This window comes from Lutjanus erythropterus, chromosome 2 (assembly GCF_056507025.1).
Source record: "Lutjanus erythropterus isolate fLutEry1 chromosome 2, fLutEry1.hap2, whole genome shotgun sequence".
In the NCBI taxonomy this organism is placed as follows: domain Eukaryota; kingdom Metazoa; phylum Chordata; class Actinopteri; order Lutjaniformes; family Lutjanidae; genus Lutjanus; species Lutjanus erythropterus.
Genome location: NC_139318.1, coordinates 27,968,803 through 27,994,233, shown reverse-complemented (window position 1 = coordinate 27,994,233; position 25,431 = coordinate 27,968,803). Strand labels below are relative to the sequence as shown.

Sequence of the window (25,431 nt, the reverse complement as noted above, 5' to 3'; positions counted from 1 at the left end):
GCAGATCCATAGACGGATCACACACAGGCAGAATGATATGACTGCTGAAACTCAGTAGCACTCCGCTTTAATTTAAAGAGGAAACCGACAACTTTTTAACCAAAAACCAAATTTTTGTCACTGTCACAAAGACAGCAATTGTACAGACTGGATCACTTTCCATTTCCTCAGAGCTTAGCACCATGGAGAACTGATCAACACCACTTTGGAAATGAGAGAGAAGAAAGATGCATGTTCAGTGAAGAGGTAAACTGAAAGCTATCATGTTGTATAGTAATAACATAGAAAGAAATCATGCCCGATGGCAGAGTGATGAAAGCGAGGCTCATAGGGAACCCATCTACACGTGGATGGTGTCATTCCCCTATCGTCATTAGACTGTGCAACAGAATTTACTTCATAATGATAAGTTAATCAAAAACGGTTGTCTACTGCCACTTTAAAGAAGGGATATAATTTGACCTGAAACTGAAATAAAGCTGCTCTTGTTTGGGCTCTGTCTGTAAAAGGCACTTAAAAATCAGATATGGAAAGTGGAATGTGATGTGTAAAGTTGAGGAATGTGCTTTTTATTAGAGATGCACCAAATATTTTGAATTACCTGAAATTTTTCAATAACAAATTTTTGTATTTATATTATTAAAAAATAAAATATATTATTTCCAGGACCAATCAAATGTTGATTTTTTTAACTCACTGATGAAATATTAAGTGGGTCACTGCCACTCAACAATAGAAAACGTACAATCAAGAAGTGTAGATTACACAGTAAACTGCATATCTGCAAAGTCACAAATTCACCTGAGATTGTACAAACACTCTGGATATGAAGTAAATAAATCTCGTTTTTGTTAGGAATAAAGGAAGTCAGGAATGTAAATCCTATCCTAAAAGTGCATCATAGTCTATATACCAAACAAGTCGTCCATTAGTAGGCTTGACACCGGTGACGGGCCATTTGGCTGGGTTGTCCTTCACTCGGCTCAGCTGGGTGATCATCTCATGCTTTCCTTTGCCCATCACTAACAGAGCGACCCTGTGTGCTCGGTTAATGGCACTGAAAGTGAGGCTCATACGCTGGTGCGGCTTGACGGGGCTCTCGGTGAGGGCAACCAGACTATCACCATGTTCATCCACTTTACTTCCAGGGAACAGAGAAGCTGTGTGGCTGTCGTAGCCAACTCCGAGCAGCACAAAGTGGAAACTTGAGCCATTAACCAACTTTCTGACATCGTTCTCGTACATCAGCGCTCCTCTGTCCTCCTCCACACACAGACGCTGGTTGATGTGCACTGGCATAGGGTGGATGTTGCAGTACGGTATCCTCACGTGTTGCAGCAGATGGTCATGCAGGTTGCGGAAGTTTGACTCCTGTTCAGTCAGCGGTACGCAGCGCTCGTCCACCATCCACAAATGTGTGTTCCTCCAGGGGAAGGTGAAGTGGTGCACGGCCAGCCTCTGGAACAGAGCGAGGGGAGAGGACCCACCAGAGAGAGCGAGATGGAAAACACCGCCCTCGCGCACCGCTGCCTCCGCTGCTTCCTGAATGTCCGCAGCTAGCCTCTCCACCAGCTGCTCCGCCCAGGCAGACACCATGTCATTGCTACGAAAGTTGCCTTGCATCACTTGGAAACCATTTGCTGACATGCTGCCCATCTGGTCATTGCTGATGATCACCACCTCGTTGTTGTAGCTGATCTCTTTCCCTTTCACGCGGACATCCAGCAGGTCTCCGTTCTCTGCCCCACCAGGATAGATGCGAGGAAAAGTGCTGGCAAGGCTGCTGAGTAGCGGCGTCCATAAGCCCCAGGACGCCAGCAGGTTTTCAGTACTAATGAAACTGTTCTTACGTCCAGCAAAAATATGAGAAATAAGTTCTGAATAAGCTTCCTTCTGCTTTGTTGGAGTTTGCACATAGTAGTCTGAGATGTGCAAACCCAGAACACTGACATCTTTATGCTCTGTCACCTCCTTCCACTCGGTGTCCATTAAAACTGGCTTGAATAAATTCTTACTGACAAGAATTGCTGGATACTGAAGGCTGCCGTGTCCAAAGTGGAAAACTATCTGTTTGGGCTTGCAGTGAATGCTGTTGTGGTTCTGTACACAAAAGATGTCATTCTTGAAAAGTATGCGGGCATATCCCACCCGTTCATCTAACATTTTCCCTGAGATCAAGAGAATTGGCACACCTTCATACCGGGCCTCATCGACATACGTCAGTACAGCTGTAATACACAAACAGGAGCACTTATTAGCACAACTATATTAGTTGTATAGCAGATTTTTCAGATTTTCAACAGTTTAATAGAGCATTAAGCACCACATTCAGCCTCACTAAATGTCAGCAAACAACCATTTGCTTTGTAAAGACATAGTGGAGAAATGGCAGCTTGAGCACAGAATGAGGTCACACTCCCTCTGTGTGTGTATTATTATCCAAACATCTCTGTTTATCCTGACCGGCTGTATGTGCGTGTTAGTGCATGCTGATGTGAGTCGCTTGCTATCATCCCTGCATCCATTTTTAATATGGTGGTTTGACGAGTAAGCTTCTCATATTACAGCTCAATGCTACACTAAAATATGTTTCTGAAATCATTTTAATGATTGTTATTTGTTTAAGTGTGTGCTATATTCAGAATATTTTCAAAGCCTTACTTTGCTGTCAGACAGCCTTTTGTGATAGGAAATTACCATTATATAAGCCAAATATCGCTCTCTGCAAACCAACCAAACGCCATAGGTGAACATGGGAGCTGCTGGTCTACTGCTCCCTGGATCTAACTTTGGTGAAGCCAAGCTGTCCTTTTAAGCACAGAAGTCACACAGTAACACAAACAAACTAACATGTCGAGGTGGTGGAAGATCAGCAACTCCTGTGTTACGTGAGGTTGGTTTGGACAGAGCAATATTTGGCTTATATAACAACAATTTACTGTTGAAAAAGGTTGTCTGACAGCAAGGTAATGTGGTGAATTTATTTTAAATATAGTGTACACTTGAATTGACACTGACTTTATAAGGTAGACATGTTATAAATGGCTAAGATGCTGGTGGTCTACTGCAACCTCTAGTGGCAGTGAACATCAATTACAGCACCTTTATGAATACATAAAAATCTAAATATTAAAAGTACTCACCTGCAAATGTTGGCGTGAGACTGATGTGATCTTTTGTCTGATTCAGCTCCTGTTGAACCTCTGTCTTGTATGCTTGGTACTGGCCGACCACAGCTTGATTCTTTCCCACAGGCAGCAGGGAGCTGAAGATCTGCAGCTTGTTCTGCAGGACTTCCTCATTGCTGCTCAGATTCATGGGAAGCCTCATGGTCAGCAGGGTCATGACCTCAGTCAGGTGGTTCTGCAGCACATCTCTGACCACCCCATACTGGTCATAGAAGGGAATACGACCTTGAGGACAAAACAACAAGAAAGGATATGAACACATTATTGTATCTTAGGAATTCTTGCTATTTGTCACCACCACAGACATTAGATGACAGATGACACTCCAGACAGATGTATATACAGACAGATACTGAATGACCGTATACACTGTATAGAGCTGCAACAATTAGTTGATTAATCAGTTAGTTGATTGAAAGAAAATTAGTTGCCAACTATTTTGTTAATTAATCATTAATTAATAATTTTCAAGCAAAAAATGTCAAACATTTGCAGGCTCCAACTTCTAACATGAGGATTTGTTGATTTTCTTTGTCTTTTTACTGTCTATTTACAACAGTAAATGAAGAGTTTGGGTTTTGGACTGCTGCAATCTGAAGATGTCACTTGGGGCACAGTTTTTTGGCATTTCATAGACTAATAGATAAATCGTAAAAATAATCGGCATATGAATTGATAATAAAATTAATCAGGTGCAGTGCTAATACTGCATCTATGTTTTTAAGATAATATCAGAGCAATTGCTATGCAAATTTCCATTAACACGTCAAAGTAAATTCCCAGTATGTGTTGGTATCAAGCTAGTGGACCAGCGCCTAGTTGTTTATATATAAAAATTGATTTAGGAAATTGTAAAAACAAGAATCACAACACTTAAGAGAATTGATTTTTTTCTCCTGCCATTACAAAAATAATAATTTGTTCAACCTACTGGTATTTCTGCATTAATTAAATGAACAGCTTATCGTGCACATGCCTAGTATTGATGCAATGTTTGATTACCTTTAACATCCAGGGTCTCTTTCAATACAATCTCCACCCTCTCAATATGGTGCTTGTTCCAGATAGGATCCAGAAACTTCCTGTTCTCTACTCTAAATGGAAGTATCTTTGCGACCACCTTTTCACAAAAACAGAAAAACACGCCATGAAATCAGACATCTCTATTACAGTCACTGGCAATTACTGTGTAGGATATTCTCACCTGTTTCCCCAGGTAATGGTCAATTCTGTACATTTCTTCATCCTTCAGGGAGCTCCCCAGCTGAGATGCGAGAACCTGAGCACTCCTGAAGTCATGTCCAAAAGGTTTCTCTAGCACCACCCTCAGCCACGCCCCGCTGGTCGGCCTGCAGCTGCTGTTGATCTTGTCAGCGATATCTGCATATGCAAAGGCTGGTACTGAGAGGTAGAAGAGCCTCCCTGCCTCAGTCATTCCCTCCTGCTGAAGCTCTTTCTCAATGTCCTTGGCCAGACCCTGGTAGTCCTCTAGGCTCTTCAGCTGCCGATACTGTGAGAGCCGCAGGAACTGCTCTTTCAGCACGGCACAGCGCTCCTCTGACACATCCTTTGGGCAGGACGTCGCCTTCAGGATCTCAAAGAAGACCGGCGTGGTCTTGTCAGTAGGTGACAAACCTCCACCGTAGAAGGAGAAGGTGTTTCCACTCTTGACCTGGTTAACATACAGCTCGAAGAAGCCCTGCCACAGGTACTTCTTTGCCAGGTCACCTGTGCCTCCCACTATCACCACGGAAACATGACCAGGTCTCTGTGCCTCCTCCTTCTCCTCGCCATTTCCTCCCCAGGCACACAGAGCAACCAGAAGCAGGAACACAGTCACAGACATGCTCTGGTCCTAACCGTCCAAACTCCTGTATGAACACAACAATGACAGACGTTACATGTAGATAATTACGAAACACCACTGAGCAGTTAAAGGACCAGTTTGTAGGATTTAGTGGCATCGAGCACTGAGGATGGACACTGCAACCAGCCCACCTCACCCTCCCCTTTTAAGTGTAGGAAAACTTACAGTGGTCACAAACCTCACAAAAGATGCAAAAGGTAGTATCTAGAGTCAATGTTTGTGTTAGTCGTTCTTAGCTATTGTAGAAACATGGTGGTGCAACATGGTGGACAAACAAGAGGACCAATGGCCTCTGTAGATACAAGTGGCTCATTCTAAGGTAATGAAAACCCAGTGATTCTTATTTTCAGGTGATAATGAAAACATACTGAACAATTACATTTCTGCCATATTCTGCTAGTAAATCATTTGGCCTTTAAGATGAGCAATAAAATGTGTAGCGTTGTAGGAATGCAATTTTTCCAGCTTTATACACCGATACTGATAAAGGGCAATATTTTAGCACATTATTAACCAAAATTTTAGCAAAATCACAATATGGCTTACTGCAGTTTTCAAATTGCATGAGGCACAACATTTAGACAAAGTGTGTGTCATAGAATTTTAAATTAAATATTATTGTGCTGCTGAGATATCCTGGGCTACGCTTCATATTCTAAGAATAAAATATTTCTGTGGTACAGATCCCTGCCAAAAATAATAATAATAAAATAAAAAAAATCATGCCAGAATCATTTCAATATGTTTTTCAATGAAAATGAGAATGATGATGTAAAAGTGATCATTCCTCCTCTAAAATCATTCAACTCTATTGTGTATCCCTTTTCACTATCGATTAATCAGTGGATTACTTTTATGATTGATCATTGCATCTAGAAAATGTCAGAAAACCCAAGCTCAAAGTGATGTATTCAAATGTCCTGTTTTGTCTGAGCAACAGCTCAAAAGAAAAAGATGTTCGGTTTATGATCAGATATGATAAAGAAAAGCAAGAAAGCAGCAATTCCTCACAATAAAGAGCAGTAAATATTAAGGTTGAAAAATAGTTGCAGAATAATGTGATAATCACCTAATTGAATAATGATTAATTTCTTCAGGTCTAAATATTTCTAACAATTTACACATTCAATGGAAACTGTTGCACTAATTCAAACCTATAAATACTGAACTTAAAGTCAACCTAAAACATCTAAGAGCCAAAACAGATAAATAATTTGAAGACTCTGAAGGTAAAACAGCAGTTACAGGTACTTACACAAATCTCCTTAGACAAAATAAATAAATTACGTAGCAATGTCTCTTTCTCCAGCTGTTCTCAACTCCTCTGGAAGCCAGTGATGTGTGCAGTGATACTGTCATGAGTGTAATGCAAAGTGGTGGAGGAGTGGGGAAGCAGGGATGTAGACTTTGCACTTTGCTCAGGGGCTTTGAGCTTCCAGTAAAACAGTTCTGCTGTTGATTCTGATGATGAATGCTGGGAAGGTCTGACCAACTGATTTGGCAAGGACTCATTAAATGGAACATCTATGGAAAAAATGTGATGAACTAAGGCTTTCACTGAATTTGAAATGCTAACTCCTGAAAAAGGTCAACAGCTGATTACTCAATCTGCTACTATAGAAATCAGTATTGGCATTTTGATATAATCAGCCACTGTTTTATCACAAGACAGATCACAAACAAAAAATGCCTGCAGCAGCCTTGTCAGAGCAGCTGCTGTGGAAGGATGTCTGGGGAGCTGGTGAAAACGTCAGTCTGGAGACCTGAGGCCTCAGTACAGAAAGTCTGAAATCCTGTCTTATCTCAGTTTAGGACGATATGTAGGATTTTTGGTAATACAGAATCACCTTTCCTGCCTATATTTAGGGGGAAAAATCCCATCTTATCTTAAGATAGTGTTGAAGAAAAGATTCTTTAAGGTCCAAGATCTTTGGCTGGTTCTAGATGAGCTTTATTCACTGCGCAGCGGAGACAGACTCACAACACATTGACATGGTACTGTCTGCTGGAGTCAGGTTGTTTGGCAGGTAATATACAGTTTTGCAGGAAATTACTGGAGGGTCAGAATGCAAATTCCATCAGAAGATCCAAATGTGGATTAGGCGCTAAACCAGTGGGAGTACATCTGAGAAACCCCAAGTGAAAGTCCGTAATTTTAATAACAATTAAATTAACAATTAATTATTGTGATAAGGACACAGCTTACACTGTAAGCCACAGCCTAAAAGGGAAGAGCAGTTGGGGTAGGTAAGGTCTGATTTCAGGGGACAACTGGGTCCAAAGTCAGAATATACAAAGAACCATACAAAATAAGAATAAAATAGAAAGAAATAAAATATCTTCTTCCACAATTCCCCCTTTTGTCCTTATAGGACAACATAAAGAAAAGGAAAAATGAACATGCCTGGTATCACAGTAAGTTATAATACATCAATTTTACACATTTCATAAAAAGTATCATTGAACAGTTCCTCAGGTAACTGTCTCATCAAAGTTGTAGGAGGAACTTGTTGACCATCATTTTAGCTGTCACCTTAGCAGTGATAGTCTTACACATCGATCTAATACAAGAAAAAAATAACAGGAAAATAAAACCGGAAAAATTATTTAAAAAAAACAAAAAAAAACAACAACAAAAAAAACCACATTGAACTATGCTTCTACCCCAACGACCTAATATTGTTTCCAACCATTCAAATGGGTCGCTAATATCATAAGTATGCACTTCATCAGTGATGTTTCTAATATGTGCGATAATGTCAGAAAGGCTAGCATTGTAATCTGGCACATTCGTACAGCATTCAATCACTGCACAGGTACTGCCCTGGGATGCCAGGAGATTTTGTAAGGCAATCAGACGAGTTCCAGCCAACTCTGTTGATAGAAGAGATGAGCCTAAAGAAGAGGTGTTCACTAAATCTTCTACTGCCTTGGAAAGATCTCTAATCTGATTCAGGGATAACGGTACACCATAACTGGGAACAAGCATGCCAAGCAGGTGGCTCCAATATGACTGTGAGTGGATATTTAACACATCACGTTTGGATCTGGGGATACTTCTGAGGGAACTGAAGGTAATGTTTTCACTACCCGCACTGCTGGGACTACATAACCTAGATGACACACTCCATTCCAACCCTTAGGAAGGTATTCATATGGTTTTAGTCCACATATCTAGTACATTCCCTTTCCAGCGGGAACGAAACAAAAAAGATGCCACTGTGACCAGTATCAAAATAAATGTCCAGTGTAACATAGGCTGTAGGTTGGAGATGATAGTCTGAAATCCAGATTTCTAGAAAACTTCTTTGGAACTGGAGGGTGTACAGAGTCACATTTTGAAACGTGAACTCAGAGGGATGGCAGCTGGGGAATCAGTGCATGCCTGGCACTTACCTGCAGATGTTTTGCAGGGTAACAGTCTCATTATAGGGACAAGTGGGCATAGTTCATGGGTGTAAGATGTATATGTATTTATATGCAATAGATGGTAGGTGGCACAGTCAGAGACTGGCGAAGTCATCCATGGGAGGCCCTCGTTGGTACTATGGGGAATGAATACACACACATGACAGCTGGTATTTGGACTGTGATCAGCTACTATTCTAGTGAGGATGTGGAAATAATTTGGGAATTTAGCTTTTACAGAACCCTCCAACCTGAATAATTTCCTTAGTTAGGAATCCTAAGTTAGGATGGCATATTTTGTACTAAATTCAAAATAGCTGCCACCACATCCAAGTCCTTACCCTGGACCTATAACTTGGAAGAAAACTTCCAGAAAAAGATTCCAGTTCCAGTTTCCTCGACTCTGCAGACATGATCAATCCCTCAGACTTATCAAAGCTGAAATTAAACGGCCATCTTCTTCTCGTCCTATATAGCAAGCTAGCTAGCTAGTGGCTGCTCTAGTGTCTGTTTGCAGCCGCCTGACCAGTGCATATCATGTATGGACTGCTGATTGGTTGACTGATTTGCAGGAAAGGAATGGGGTGTGAGCCATTCTACTAGGATCATTACTGCCTTCACTGACATTTTGTTATATGTAAAAATAAATTCTGAATGTGAGAAAGTGAAGTTTGAGTTAGTAAACACACTGCTGTATTTTGCAGGTGTGTAGCATCATAGCTACAGTTATAGCTGAGGCCTAGATGTTACAAACCTGTCTAATGACAGAACATTTTGGTTTTTCCTCTCTCTAGGGAGACTGAAAATTGTACGTGTTGCACAGAAAATCCACAGTATGAGGCTGATTTTATGACTGAGTGCAACATCTGGAACCCCTGTGTTCCACAATCATGTTTACACAGTGGCAATGCAAACAGCAAAGGCCACCTCAGCGCTGCTCACTATTTAAATAACAACCCAACATTACTTCGGATCACTGTGGTCAATATATATTTTACTTAAAAACGATAATTAGCACATTCTAAATTATATAGGATCTTTGTTTCTATTGACCTCCAGGCCATTATATTTTCTGCTAATTTCCCCTCAGGAATAAATAAAATGGCACATTGTCTTATGTACACTATTTTAATTCAGGGTTTGACTTCATTTCTTTGCAGCTCGCACCCATATTTTTTTTTCGGTTTGTAATAGCACATAATCCTTCCTCACTTAACAAGTTTCCCTCACACAAATATTCATGCTCTAAATTGTCTCTGTCCACCAAATTTGCACAGGCCATCACACTTGACTCATCTATCTTTATTTATTTATTTATTTATTTATTTTAAAGATTATTTTTTGGGCTTTTTGCCTTTAATTGGATAAGGACAGCTGAAGATATGACAGGAAAGGGGTTAGAGAGAGGGTGAATGACAAGCAGCAAATGGGCCACAGGCGGGAATTAAACCAGTGACCGCTGCAGAGGACCAACAGCCTCAGTACATGGGGCGAATGCTCTACCAACTGAGCTATGGGAGCACCCCAGGTGGCTGTGTTTTATTAAAATCTCCTACCCGCTGCTCTCCAAGTGATCATTTCTCAGTGTGACAAATGCTGTTATGTTATACCAAGTCCAGAGGGTCAATGGATGAGGGGAAGTGGAACTACTAAAGAAACACAGAGCTTGTCTACCAGCCACTTGCATATTTTAGCAATGTTTGGCTGGTGACTGGTTCTAATTTTGAGCCCTGTATGTTGCTGCTGATTGGTTAACACCTCTAACAAGCCCATCAAATGAGAGAAAAAGCCCACTGCAGTCTGTTTCACACCTTTTCGAGGGAACATGTCGTTCAACCAAGAAACTGCAACAAAACAGTTGTCGTGTCAGTTTCAGACTGAACATGCCCCAGATCCCATAAACCAGATTACACTACTAACATGTGTGACGATGACTTGTCTAAAGATTGAGCAGTTTTCTTCATGAGTGAAAAAATAACTGCAGAGATGATTAGCTGTATCCTAAATGGGGATGTTACTGGAGACTAATTTCCCTGTCGGTTAGACACAAACTTTAATTTAAACTACTCGACTAGTCTAACATTAAGAAAAGCCTCAGAGAGCAGTTAAAATTGAGCAGAAAAAGTATATTAATAATTAGGGATGCACCGATACCACTTTTTTTCAGACCAAGTACAAGTACTACAAGTACTTACACTTGCCAATACCGAGTATCGATACAAGTACTTAATAATGCCATTAAAGTTCTTACAGTAACTTTTAAAACATGTTTTTTTTCATTAGATGGTCACTTTCTAAATGTAACAAATCATTGTTGCTGTTTCCTGCTACAAGTGTAACCATGGTTACTGTACATATTACAGTTTTGGGTTATTTGTTACTTTGTGCAGTTTACTGTGCATATTTCAGTATAATAATTTCACAACATTATTATGGACTCGCAGAATTAAGTTTACTATCATAAAAAGTGTTATATGTGATAATTTCATTATCATTTACAGCATTTTAACTTGTATTTTAATGTCACATTTACATGTGTAGTATTTAAGTTTCTTCTTCATGTCCTTTTGTCGAAGAGCTAATTAGTTCCTACCTGCCATGGTTTAGGGGGGGACAGGTATAAGTGTGGTGCCATGTGTGCAACAGTTTTGTTTACCCTGCTGTGAACCCTAAAAAGTGAAGTTGCGTGTCCTGTGCTGTCAGGCCGTTTTGATGGAGAATAAGTACACAAAGAGAAGTTGTAGCAGCTTATTACGAAGAAAAGAGGGTTACAGACTGATGGCGGCTGTTTTTTCTTCCTCTTCGGATTAATTGTGAAAGTGAAATAGTGAAAGGTGGAAGAACTTAAAAATAACCAAAAGTATGTTGGCTGACTTAAAGAGCCATTCACTGCCATCACCTTAGACCGGCAGTCAGTTCACCTGTTATCATGATCACCTTATTCACGTCTGGACTTTTATGTAAAGTAGGCTGAGATAAAGGTCCACCTCTTGATTCAGTATAAACAGAGTGAATAAGGTGAACACAAGCAAATGTAGCTAACGTTCAAATTGATAACACTAACTGACAGAGCTACTGCTTCATGTATCCTCACTTAATGGTTTTCATTTTGTACTATCACACTGTAGCCATAGACATAAACCTTTGGTGTGACAAATCAGAAAATGACACGTAGGGACTGACAGACCAATCAGGAGGCGCACCTGGGTTGATTGTTTTCAACGGTCTCCATTTCTGCCTGCCCAAAGCAACCCTGGGTTTTTAAAACTGAAACTGGGCAAGCAGCGTTTCAAAATGTTTCAGATGTCCTAAAAAGCTGGGGTACTGTGGCTGCAAGGTGGCATCTCAGCAAAAGTGTTTTAAAATGAAAACACAGCAGCGTGAATGAAGCCTAAGACAGGAGCAGGCAGGCAACTTAAGTTTGACGCAGACTGACAAAACACCAACCACATGATCGATTATGAGGTGGTCAGCAGGGAAGATATTTACATAGTAGTGATGATAACAATTAATTGATTATTGTTAGGGAATTTTCCAATCTTTAGGCAACATGCTGAGGCCTTGGATGAACTGAGAGACGTACACTAACTTTTAACAGACATACTGTCTCTCCTCTAGACAGTAAATGTAGCTATCTTCTCTTTTCAGATAAACAAGGGAACAACCTGATAGTGTTGCTATGGAGGCTGAGGTTGGAGAGGCGTTGTCTGTAACTGGAATCTGGTCTGGATAACACGGACCCTGTGGAGTCAGGGGTGATGAAATGTGGTCTCAGACCTTGTGTATTCATAATTCCTGTGTTTGGATTTACAGACCAATAGCCTAATGCAATGTATTGGATCTGACCTTATTTGGGCAAAGGTTTATCGTGACCTTGTCTGTGAATGTTTAAAGACTATCTTAGTGGACTGAAATTCCAGAACTGAAGGGAACATCAATACCAGTTGTGTACTGGTTATTCCTTCATTCTCCTTGATCAAGTATTATTAAACCAGTTTCAGCGTAAGACATATTGGACTCTTGTGTACTTCCTTCTTCTGATGTATGGGCAAAAGATAAAATCCACAACAATTATCAATTAATCATGTTTAAGAATTTGGTTGATCAAATAAAATTTAATTGATCTACTATCAAATAAAGATCTGAAATATAACAGATAATTTTTATGAGTGCTCCACATGTTATCCAACATTCAAGTACAAATGTTTTAATATGTAGGACTTTACTTTTTTCTCTGTTTCATAGGTTATGCAGTCCTGTCAGAGAATATGCAGTATGGTGCTGTGGACATAAAACTTACATAAAACGAGAAAAACAGGCATTGGTTGTTTGTTTTAAAGCAATATTTGTGCTTTTTAAATGACAATCAATTAACTGATTGTTAATGCTATCACTGATCAATTAAGGAAAGTGCTTACAATGTAGTAGTTCCGTTTGCGATATCATACATGAACATTAGGACAAGAAACAAAATACATACATTTAAGATGACATTACAATCACAGAATATAGCATCCTACATGTGACGTAATTATTATCCACAAAAATGTCTCAAATGTAAACTTGTGTAGTTCATGGCTGGTTAGTGTATCAGCTCAGTGTCTGTGTTTGTCACTGCTTCAGTTCAGCTTGGAACTAGGGCTGCACAATTTTGGTAAAAAAAAAAAAAAAAAAGTTACATTGCAATTACTTTGACTGAAACTTCGCCTGCGATATACAACATGATTAGTGGAAATGACCAATTTGCATTACAATTTTACTCACACACTCACTCTCTCTCTCTCTCACACACACACACTTTAAGAGGCTCCTTGAACGCATCCTGTTGGACACGTGTTGCGTTCAATTCTGTTACCCCAACGAAAATGTGTGCATTACTGTCACTGTAGTTGGCTCGATTCTCGCGCGCCAGGAAACAAAAGACAAACTAATAGCTAAATGTGGCGGATTGTTTAGCTACGAGAATTAGAATATCATAAACTTTACTACCAACCGTTGCTGGATTGTAGTGAACGTACATTAATGTTAGAGTAAGTAACGTTCATGATTTTAGCTAAAAACACAGGACTTATTGAACTCTAACGTAGTTAACAGCCAGTTGATGTAACGATAATGACTCGCTTTAGCAAAACATATCCATTATTATTTACCAATAACTTCTCTGTAGTTATTTACCAGTGTAGTGAACACACACACCCACCCACACACACACACACACACACACACACACACACACACACACACACACACACACTGTCCGATGGACGGTGGAGAGTGAATCCACCTGCTAGCTGTCAAACTTCACCTCGGCTAACGATACACACTAACACACACACACATACACACAATGCTCCACAATCCTTTCGTTAAATCTTCGACTGCTTCGCTAAAACAATTCACATGACTGAAGTACAAACACTTAAAATGAGGTGCCGGACTGTGTGAAAAGTGAATAGTATACGAACCTGGCCCGTGGTGGTGCATGAACTACTCGCTACACCATCAAAAGACGCTTCCTGCACTGGTCACGTGACACGGTCCCGCTGCTGAACCACAGGCTGCTGATAGAGGTATATATTAGTATTGTCCAAAAGACTTTTTACTACCATTGGTGGAGGGAGTATCATAGTACTATTACTAGATATTGTACTTAAGAAGACGTTGCAATATTACAGTGTAGAAATAAAGGTAGGTAGGTGCAGGTAGAATACATTATTATTTCAGCTTTTACTCAAGTAAAAGTACAAAAGTAGCCTGTAGCATCAAAATACCTTGCTTAAAATAACAATAGTAAAACTAGTCTACTCATTATGCAGAATGGCCCATTTCAGGATTATTGGATTAATATTACAGATATGGACAAAATCAAATATCAAAATATTTTTAACCTAATAACTCCATATTGATATTGCGGCAATATTGTAGGGATTACTATTGGTGCTTTCACAAAGTATTGGCATACTGAGATTTTTTTTAAAAAAACAGGAAAAGAAAACACTTAAGACATATCACGATACATTGACATCTAGAATATAAGAAGGTATCCATCATGATATTGATCTAATATTGGTATATTGCCCAGATCTATACCAATGAATTAATGTGTTTACTTTAATGTTGCAGCTGGTAAATATGGGGTTAATGTAATTACTTTATATACTGCTGGCCAGGTTTCAATATAGTTTCATCTTGGGGAAATTAAGAAAAATGCTTGCATAGATGTGCTTTCTGGACTCGTTTGTCTGACGAGCTCTTTGGATAGAGACACATGTGTCAAAAATCACAAAACATTCAAAACTCCCTGATGAAGGCTTGATGCTGATACGTGTCAGATTTTGTTTGTTTGAAGGTCAAAATGACCATGCTGAGACTATAAAGGTATTTAACTATAATTGCAGGATTTTTTTTGTGTTTTTTAAAGTTTAATTTTAATCTTTAACATTACTTTGAGTGATTACATGAGTAAATGATACATGTAAAAATTATACAAACACAGCACAGTGTATTGAAACTCTAGAGCAAGACTTTCACCAATAAAGATATATTAAAAGTTAAGGTCTCAGCCTTGACTGGTCTGAGAGTAAAATTATTAGAGGAGGGAATGTCACAAATCTAAAATATGTATTTGCAAGTACGGAGTGTACTTGTATAGCCTATAAAATAATAAATTATTGCACAAGGTGAAACATCTCAGTAACAGAAAGAAAGAAAGAAAATTATTTGTTGATGCTGTGGAGAACAAGCCAATTTAACTATACAATATATGGCAGAAGGTCACTACAGTGCAGGATCAAGTAATGAGTTGTTTAAACTAGATTCTTCTGTTCTGGTTGAAAGAAAGTAGGAATAAAATGTTTACACCTTCTTTTAATGATTTCAGGTTGTCACTGATTTTTTTTTTTTTTTTTCAAATTTATTGGTTTATTTAAAACAGGGACAGTGTACAATAAATGTACTACACCAGATGTATCACACTGCTAATTTCCATACTGTATACCAATAAAAAAATGAAATCCATATAACACACATAGCCTGTATGACAGGCCTGTATGCATTTAGAGAGGCACTATCAAATGTAAATGGAAATATTACTGCCTTTCAACCATTTTTTAACACTAGTTTTAAACTGATCCAAACTGATACACTCTAATATTTAGAGGGATATAAGTTCACTGTTTTGTTGCTGTAAGTTTTCTATAACAGACTCCCCTTGCTAATGGTCTTGTTCGTCTTACTTAACTAAGGGCTATTATAAACTGATTAAGGAGTGCAGGAGCTAAAGATGCAGCGTTTTACAAACACTCGTCATAAACAAAAACAATCACAACTCAATAGGCTTTTATATATAATATAATTTTTTTTTTTTTTTTTTGTCCAGGGCTTTAAGTGAATTTAGTTCATGAACACGTTTGTGGAGAGATTGCAGTCCTTTACCCATGTTGTGTTGTAATGTAACATTAATATGAGTTGTCCAGAATGAGTCACACACAGGTGTGAAACTGGCAGTTTAGATTGGGTTTTGTTTAGATTGATAATTGCATTTGGTCATATACACACTATATGTTATGATTGATATTAATTAGACTGGGCATTGGATGGATGGATGGATTTAAAATGATAAACTGAAGTTGTGGTTGTGTCCTCACCCTTTCATCCACAGCTTCCTCTGCAGTTAAAGCAGTAACATAAATTTCTTTGCACTCTTCTAAATAAAAGAAACATTTTTTTCATGATATAAGCCAAATATTATGGCAGTGTATTGCTGCCACTCCAGAAAAATAAAATGCATCATCAGTATTATGTATAATGTGGAAAGTATGAAAGTAAAGAATGTTTTTCATGTTATAACAAGATATTTTCATGGCGTTACAACACAAAACTTATCATATTATTCCTTGTTATAAAAATATACAATTTATCCCACTATTGCTAGTTACATACTAGTTAATTGTTATAACAATATATTATTCAATATACTATTTATCATATATCGAGATAACTTCACCTTATAATTAGATAAACAATATATTGTTATAACAAGAAAGGTTTTTTGTTATGGGATAAGTTTGCATACTGTAATAATGTTAGAATATCTTGTTATAATGTTAGAAACATCTTGTTATAGCAATATACTTTTCATATGATAACGTGATACTGATCCATTTTTCTTTTTCTGATGTGGCAGCGATACACTTCTGTAAAATACTTTAAATTATAAGGTTAATGCTATTTTTCTCAACATCTCTGCAGTTGTTTACTACCTAAGCACAAAACAGACAGGACCTTTAAACATTTGAATGAACGTCATCATGTTGATCAGTAATTCATCAACTTTTACTCATGTCTTGTATCAGCTGTAGTTTGTGTCCCTGGCTGTTGTTTGTCACTTGGGGGCAGCTGTAGACTGCAGTGTGTCATCCAGACAACAGGGACCTCTGTTGGTCTGTGTGTGGTAGAGCCGCTTTCTACTTTAATCACTGCCTACTTTTCACACTCTGAAGCTCATCATGCTGTCATCAATCAAATGCCTTCAGCTCTGAATGCTCCATTTCTAACTGAAAAATAACAGATGGCCTCCGCGATGTTGCATGTTAAAAAGCGTCCACGGCCCTCTGACGGTCTGCCGTTTTAAAAGCAGGGGTACGGAAATCATCAGACTAACACAAACTGCTGACTTTAAGTGGGTAAACTAACATCAGCTCCTGTTTGCTCTGCATTGTTCAGCTGTCTCGCGTCATCAGCCTGTGAATGCAGGCCTACCTCAAACAAAGCAGGTGCCCCTTTTGGCCAAATAATGATCTGATTGTTGTTGACCACACTGACGGTCGCCCTCTCTGGTCCTCCCTGTTCTTCTCCTCAACAGTTGTGGTCGTTACAGCACAGACCTTGACTCAGCAGCTCCACGCTCCCATCTGACACACACATTGTATGTTAGCAGCTGATATTAGACCACCTAACCTTTAAATGTATAGACCTAAAATTGAAAGACTACAAAGTATGAGTTACTCTATTTTTTCCATCCCAGCTTGAGGATTTTGAATTGTTTGGATGTTCACATTTCTTTTGTTGCTGTTTGTTTGTTTTATGGAACATATTTCTTATTTCAACTTTTTGCAATGTTACAGACCATTGAGGTAAAATAAAACTTATACATTCTGTAATGTGAGACAGTATGATCCTATGTCCATTTATAGGGGAGAGCAGGTACTGAAATATAGTGGGTAAGGTTGCAACACAGACCTTTTCTCTTGTAACATGGACGTCTGCGTGAAGTACATCCCATCAATCGCTGTCCATAGCTGAAAGAGTTACAGTGGAAAAACTGATTTTTTCACTTGAAAAGTAAAAAAAAAAGTGTTTTCTGTTTTTAAGGTTAATGTTTGTTTGTCAAAGATTGTAAGATGTATCTGTAGGCTTAGGATCAGTGACAGTTTAATTTATTATGCTACTCTATCATTGGCACTAGCCATGAAACACAACTAACATGGTGTTACTTTTCTCCCAGTATTATTAAAGATTTCTTTCCTTCCTCATTATATTTGCAGCAGGTGTTTATAAGGTGAGTTTGACATATTGAACTTATTTCATACAACTGTGACTATTTCATAGGATGAATTGATTTGAGAGTCACATGGTCATTTGCTTAGAGGACTAACTCAAAAATTAATAATTGTTATATGCCAGAAACATTAAGTACTTAATTATGTAGTGGTCGATTTATCCAACTGTTATTTTTTTCAACACAGTGTTACTTTTGTTCTGCTGTTATTAAAGATTTATTTCTTTGCTCATTATATTTGCAGGGAATGCCCAGCATTAGGGGTAGGAAAGACCAGCAGCTGTTTCTTCATTCCAGATGTGTGTGTTAGAGGATGTTAGGCTGTTTTTATGCGAGGGACAGTCCTTAGGATGTAATGATGCACTACGTGAGTTCGATGCATTGAACCGATTTCATACAACTGTGACATTTAATGTGATAAACTGATTTGAGAGTTATATGGTGCTTTGGCTGGAGGACTAAGTGAAGCATTAATGAGGGTTATAAGCCAGAAACATAAACCACTTACAAGAATGCACAACATTGTTTTCCAGTCTGATTGCATCCAGTATGGGACATGTATGTTGTTCACAATGAGATGTGTTTACTCTAAATAAATGCAGTTCTGTGCAAAGAGGGAAGCAAATAAAGTTTCATCCATGCTCTTCACTATCTTGTCCTTTTATCAAGGTGCTCATTCCAGATCATGTTATCAAAGTACACGTTACAAACCCTACTATCAAGGTGTTCCTTACAGTCCATATTACCACAGTACTCACTGCAGAACATTTAAAAGTATGTATTGTCTTATTATATACCATTTTAGCAAGTTATTCATTTCAGTTGTGTTAGCTCTTGGGGAGAATTGAGTGAAAAGTAATTCAATTTTGTTTTTAAAAAAAGAAGAAAAAAAGTGGGATTTTATACAGATTTTATCCTAACCCTAGTAGCTGTGACACTTTTGATCACATCACACAATCTTCCTCAACTTCTGTTTGCAATGTTAAGAATGAACTTTCATTCTCAAATTCTAAGTCAGCATGGATGATGAGCCTTTAAACTGGTCAGATGTGGACATGTGAATATCTACCATGACAACTGGGCAAACTGCTTCTTCTGCAGAGGAAGACCATGTGATATGATCGAAAGCACAGAATACCTACTAAATGGACCTGGTGGTGAGATTGTTTTATCAACTCCTGTCTCCAAGGTTTCTATCTCAATGTGTTACAGTGTAATTCCAACTTCTAACATGGACTCACACACACACACACGCACACACACACTGCTACCTTACAAACAGCTGTAGTGCTGCCTGTGATCACGCTGTAGAGCCCTCCCAAGTTGGTCGGCCACTGTGAAATGTAAACAGTAAACAGGATGGAGCATCCTGTGTGTGTGTGTTGAGTGTGAGTGCGTGTGTGTGTGTGGAGGGGAGAGGAGGGGTTGGCTGCTAAAGAGAGAATGAGCTCATGCAGAGCGTGCTAGCCCAGCTGTCACTGCTATAACTTCAGACTTGAGAGACCACAGGACGCAAGCTGGAGGGCCACTGTGTGTGTTTAACAGTGTGTGCGTGTGTGTGTGTGTGTGTGTGTGTGTGTGTGTGTGTGTGTGTGTGTGTGTGTGTGTGTGTGTGTGTGTGTGTGTGTGTGTATTGTGGGCCCACACCCCCAGACATTCTCCACACAGCCCCTGGCTTCCTTCCTCCCCTTTGTTAAGCCTGCGAGGCAGACTTCGTCAAGCTGAGCACACAAATGCATGCATATGAATGTGTGCTGTCATCTTTATTAGGCCCCTTTGCCAGCAGCCATTACATTTAACACGGGTCTTTACTGAAGGGGATTTCACTTTCTGTCAGGCCCTCGGACCCCCAACTCGTACTTGCTAGACGAAGGGGATTATAGTGACCTCAGTGTGGGATGAATTTGAATACACAACCTGTTACGCACTAATAAGAATATAATTCAGAGCAATGACGCTCTGTGCCTTTCAGGCTAGTTGTGGTTATTTGATATGTGGTTTCAAAGGTAATTACACTGTAAAAATAAACAATTAGTTTTAATTTAAAAAATTAGTGCCTTAAAATTTTACATTGACTGAATTTGAACAGACAAGTTGAGGTATTTTTGTAAGGATTCAGAATACTTGGGAAACTGTTCAGTGAGCTTAAGATATCAAGCCGAACCAACAACACTTCAGTCACACTGACAAACACTACAGACACATTTTATTTCTTTTTATATTTTCTCAGTTTGAAAATTAAGTTCTTCGGCACAAAGACAACACACAGGCAGTACTAACCTGTTCACAGTAAGGTGACTAGATGAAAACGGGTGAAATTTAGGACTGGGAGTTAGGGGTGGAAGTGTCGTGACTGATGGATTAAAATAGAATAATTTAGAATAACATAATTTCTTATTAGTATTATCAAGATTGTATACAGATGTGGAGGATGGTATGAATCACAGTGTCCTGGCACAGATGACAGGGGTGTTACAGTCATTTTAAATGTCTTCTCAGCAGCTAAAATTGTCATTAAGCTGTCGAATGGTCAACTGGTTTAAACTGGTTGAATGACATCAACAGTCTAATAATCAATAATGCACTGTTCATTAACTATTACACTATTACTATTTCAGCAAATATTCATGCATATGCATGCATGCATGCATGTGCAAGTCACAAGCAGGTCACAAGTCTTAACCTTCAAGTCTCAATTACGTCCCAAGTTACTGTAGTTAGAACCACACGAGTCAAATCAAACAAGTCACAAGTCAAGTCATGCAATCAGCTGAGGTAGTTGCAGTCAAGCCAAGTCAAGCGAGGCACCACATATGTACAAAAAAGGAGCAGAAGAGTCACAGAAGTTACAGACGGAGGCAAAACCCCTTCATTGCCTCTGTGTGTTTACCCATGTTTACATCACTGTTGATCAAATACCCATGACTACTGCAGAGTCATTTGACCCGAGACTGAATGCTGATTGTACCCTTTCTCACTGAAGACAAAAGCCAGATGTTAGTGGGTTTTTTCGTCCAGTATAAAGGGGGCTTAAGTCTCAAGTCATGAATACCAAGTCAAGTCTTTTATCATTGTCATCAAACGTGTCAAGTCCTCAAATGTGACTTAAGTGTGACTTGAGTCAATTCATATGACTTGAGTCCTCCACCTTTGAGAAACACAGCAAGTTTTCATCATATACAGTGTGTTTTTTTAACAATAAAAATGGAGTTTTAACTCCTAAACAATGCATTCAGGGAAATCTACTGATCATGTTTCTTTAAAAATTCAAGTTTTTAAGTTTTAACTTGAATGAATAAAAGTGGTATATTTATTTTAATTGAATGAGAAAAGATTAGATGATTCCACTACATCCCTGTATGATTCCTTACTGTGTGTGGTTTTATATTTCAAAGATGAGACAATCCTGTTAACTATCTTTGGATTCTCACTGAAACATCTGTCTGTACCTGCAGTGTTTCTCTTTGATGCATGAGGTCAGGGCCAATACAGGCAGCGATGAGTGATCGGGGTGAAGCCACAAATAAATTTAAACCGATGTAATGTATGAGTAATGCTCTGTGTTTCTAACCGCATTCTCACATTTCTTCCCTTCATAAGACGAAGACTTGTCGGAGCGTGTTCTTCCTTTTGTGTCTCAACGCTACGCTGCACACAACGCAGCCCACATATAGACAACAGGCACCCACCCTGAATTCCAGCCCAGAGAGGTGGTGTTTTCAGAGGTGGCAGCATGTGGAGCTTTTAAAACGAGATGACTGAGGGCAGGCAGGAAAAAACAATGCACGGGCCTTTCAGTCCAGACAATGGAGCACAGAATGAAGAAGCTTCCACAGCATCCACCCGTCCTGTTAGTTAGAGAGGAACATAAAAGCACGGTGGTTTTATGGTTTCATTATAACAGCACACTTTTGTTGGTAGATATTTTACAGTATGTGGTCTGATGGTTTTACTCAGTGTCTGAAATAAACTTGGTATGCAGAGATTAGTGGCTTCAAATCCTAGTTTCTGTTGTGGTTCCTTTGTATATTTTTTTATCAGTGCACCTTATCATATTATATCAACTACTGTCGAGAAGTGAACAATGTCATGCTTGTTGAACTGAGGTATCTCGTGTTTTTGTTGTCACATCTGATTGTTTTTGCCATGCCAGACAGCACAGTTTTTTCTTTGTGTGATTTTCATGTTATCAGATACGTTAAAGGATTACACACTGCTTTGCGGGTGGGAAAATTCCTTCCTCACAGGATCATAAAAACTTTCCACCCTATGAATCAGAATGCACATGTCCGATTTATTCAGTCATTCAAGTCCAGTCATCAAGTCAAGTCACCAAAACTGTGTTCCTTAAAGGGACAGTTCATCCCAAAATCAGAACAGACTTTTCCTCTTTCCTGTGGTGCTATTTATCTATCTAGATTGTTTTGGTGCGAGCTGCCAAGATGAGATGAGATGTCTGTCTTCTCTACAATATAATGGAACTAGATGACGCTCAGCTTGTGGTGCTCAAAGTGCCAAAAAAATACAAAACAATGTCTCTTTCTATATAAATTATGACCCTCTTACTCAAGATAATCCACAGACCTTGTTGTGAAAAGTTTCATGTAGGAACTATTTTCTCTCTACTGAATTACAGTCACCAACTCTGTCGCTGTTCGAGGCTCGTGGCATCACGCCATGTAAACATTACTGGCGTCCTCAGCTGAGCTGTAACCTCTGATTCATGAATAACTCACGCTTCCTTCTGTGCAGTGATATGGTTTGTGGGTAGTTTGGTATAAAGAAAAATAGTTCCTACATGAAACTGCTCACAACAAGGTCTGTGGATTATCTTGAGTAACTGGGTCATAATTTACAGAAAGAGACACTGCATCTATTTTGGTCGAGTGTCATCTAGTTACAAGAAATTGGAGAGAAGGCAGAAATATTTATAAGTAATATCTCTGAAATTCAACAGCTCACACCTAAACATCTAGATGGATAAATAGCACGGCAGGTGAGAATATGTATTTTCTGATTTTGGGGCGAACTGTCCCTTTAAGTCTAAGGAAGTTGATTCCAGGGTTGTTCAGAGACATTTTAAGGGGCAGGAAGGTGGTCAAAATTATTAAAAGTTCAGATGGAACAAGATTTGTGCTTTTGCAACATTAATCTGTTCTTTTATTGACCATAATTAACATTTAATCAACAGTTAACCCTCCCTAAATAATGATAGAAAACACAGAAGAACTAATACATTGCAATGCAATGTTCACAGTTGCACTGTTGCCTTTAATTGAATACATTTGCAATCTAAATATCTGGTACATGTTGTGCTCTTTGCTGGTCAGGGATCTATTTGCCTTTAGCAGCCACACACAGTTCCTTTTCATTTTCTTTTAACCTCCTCTCATGGTTATCACTGAAAAACGATGTTTAGACTTTGGACTTTATTGTCCCCGAGGGGAAATTCCTTTCCACAGCACTGTACACACCAGACAACAAACAACACACAGCAACACATCAAGTTTATGCAAAAAACTCTGCCTTGTTTCACTGCAAGTTGACTTTTAAATACTATCATTTCTTTTTTAAAAGAGCAATGTATGTCAAGTGTTAACCAGCACCAAGAATTTAAAGTTAAATATACACAAGCACTGATGAAACATATTTGCTTACATTTACTCAAGTGCTGAGCTTTACAGTACAATGTTGAGGTACTAGTAGTTATATAATTCCACTTTATGCTACTGCATTATTATTTAATTCACATCACTACATTGCAGAGTGAAATATTGCACTTTTTATTCCAATACATTTATCTGGCAACTAAAGTTACTAAAGTTAAATTTAGTTACCGGTAAAGTTTAGTGACTAGTAACCATTTAACATGTGGCTGCTTTTTAAACATGATGCATTGTTATTGATTAAACTACCCAACAATAAATGAAGAAGTTAAAATTAGCTCCACCTCAACCAATTACAACAGTGAAGTACACTGACATAAAGTACAAATACATGTTAATAGATCAATAATATTGATCCAATAATATAATACTGACAAGTCCCTTCTGTAAAGTGAATACTTTAACTTTTGATTTTGCAGATACTTCTCTACTTTTATTTAGCCTACGTAAAATTTTGAATGTTGCATTTTTATGTGTAATGCAGTGTTTGGTGTGGATTATTGTGTCGTACTGCTATCTTACTTAGTAACTAATGAAAGTACTTTACTTAAGTACTTAAGTAAATAGTCTGTGTGCTTCTTCCACTGCTGATGGTTAGACTTTAGTCATCAGAACGTAAACAAGGGCGTGAATCTATCAGTTCTTAACGAGGGTTTCGGGGCCTCACTGAGACGTTGGAGTGGAGAACAGTAGGTGCATTTCATGTTGGCAGTCCACAAAAACTCCCCGGTGCTTTCAATAGTGTTCCACCTCTCTGTTTGCTGATACCAAAAGAAGTGTAAGGAAAGCCGGGGTGTGAAGGGAGCAGGCTGTGAATGACATGGCGTTGCTGCCTCGGCCGCTGTTCGCTGACCCACAAAATGCAGACCCAGCCCCCAGTGTGAAGTACTTTTGTGTTGTCATCACCCTCAGAAGCCCGGGACCAGAGGGTGGGGGGGTCGGACGGCAGTGTTTGGGCACCCGGATGGGCTCAGCGCTGTGAGGCCTCGGCGGCAGCCTGCTCTCAGGGAGCACGCATGCTCTGTTAGGTGAATAAAAAGGAGCCTGCATTGTGATGGAAGAATTTGCATACTTGTGTGTTAGAGAGGGTGTTAACCTTTGACACCTTGGGGAACTGGATGACAACAGAAACCACTTCTCAGAGTCTCAGCGTTAACACACTCGAGAAATAACACCTTAGTGTACCTCAGTGTGTATCAAAACCAATAAAGAGAGGAGAGAAAGGGCTGCTCGAGTGCTTAAGATGGAAGTTTCCTTCGAGTGGCCGTTCACACTCCAGCAAAGTGTGTCAGATCATTTGAAAGTGAAGGATATCTGGTTCTTGAAGCAGGGTGACACGTCTTTGTGAGATTGACTAGCAAATCACCATTCTGTTCCTCAGGAGAGACATACTGAAATTTGTTTACCAAAAGAACAGACAAACATTGAACATTAATGAACAAGTTGACGAATAGTTAAAAAAATACTTTTTTATGCATGTAAAAATGAAACCTCTATATGAAATAATTGATCTTTGCTCATTAACTTAACAGAAATATCAAAGTTTAAATTATTCAATTTGAAGCTACTACAATGAGTTTTAAAGGGGTGATGAAACAGTTTAATACTGGTGCATCTATATACAAGTGAACAAGGCTATCCGTGAAAAATAAATAAATGTCCCAGAATGCAATGCAATAGTGATGACAAAAACAACAACATAACAGACAAAGGCTAACAGCAACCAAGGCAGCTCTGGCATGA

At 38.9% G+C, this 25,431-nt stretch overlaps 2 protein-coding genes across 5 annotated transcripts in view; one reads left to right on the top strand and one right to left on the bottom strand.

Annotated features, from left to right (window-relative positions):
- The window catches only part of LOC146331815 (ADP-ribosylation factor-like protein 8B-A), a 189,064-nt gene that overhangs the window by 68,339 nt on the left and 95,294 nt on the right, over positions 1-25,431 (top strand). The gene's annotated exons all lie outside the window — the stretch shown is intronic.
- h6pd (hexose-6-phosphate dehydrogenase (glucose 1-dehydrogenase)) lies at positions 538-13,998 on the bottom strand. 4 transcript variants are annotated; one of them, XM_084735883.1, is made up of 5 exons: positions 13,929-13,998; positions 4,393-5,059; positions 4,191-4,308; positions 3,144-3,413; positions 538-2,228 (listed from the first exon to the last, which is right to left on the bottom strand). In XM_084735883.1, the coding sequence occupies exons 2-5, from the start codon at positions 5,032-5,034 to the stop codon at positions 883-885; spliced, it is 2,376 nt and encodes a 791-aa protein (XP_084592009.1). In that variant the 5' UTR covers positions 5,035-5,059; positions 13,929-13,998; the 3' UTR covers positions 538-882. The 4 variants fall into 4 exon arrangements, with proteins under 4 accessions (XP_084592009.1, XP_084592002.1, XP_084591988.1 ...); XM_084735876.1 differs by lacking the exon at positions 13,929-13,998 and adding an exon at positions 6,343-6,472; XM_084735862.1 differs by lacking the exon at positions 13,929-13,998 and adding an exon at positions 6,311-6,451.

What these genes read in the sequence shown, in the direction of transcription:
- h6pd (XM_084735883.1), bottom strand. Translation starts at nt 5,034, where the DNA reads ATGTCTGTGACTGTGTTCCTGCTTCTGGTTGCTCTGTGTGCCTGGGGA. An exon ending in ACCATTACCTGGGGAAACAG is followed by an intron (nt 4,309 to 4,392) that starts GTGAGAATATCC and finishes TTTTGTGAAAAG; the next exon opens with GTGGTCGCAAAGATACTTCC. An exon ending in TCTCACGCCAACATTTGCAG is followed by an intron (nt 2,229 to 3,143) that starts GTGAGTACTTTT and finishes TGTGTATTACAG; the next exon opens with CTGTACTGACGTATGTCGAT.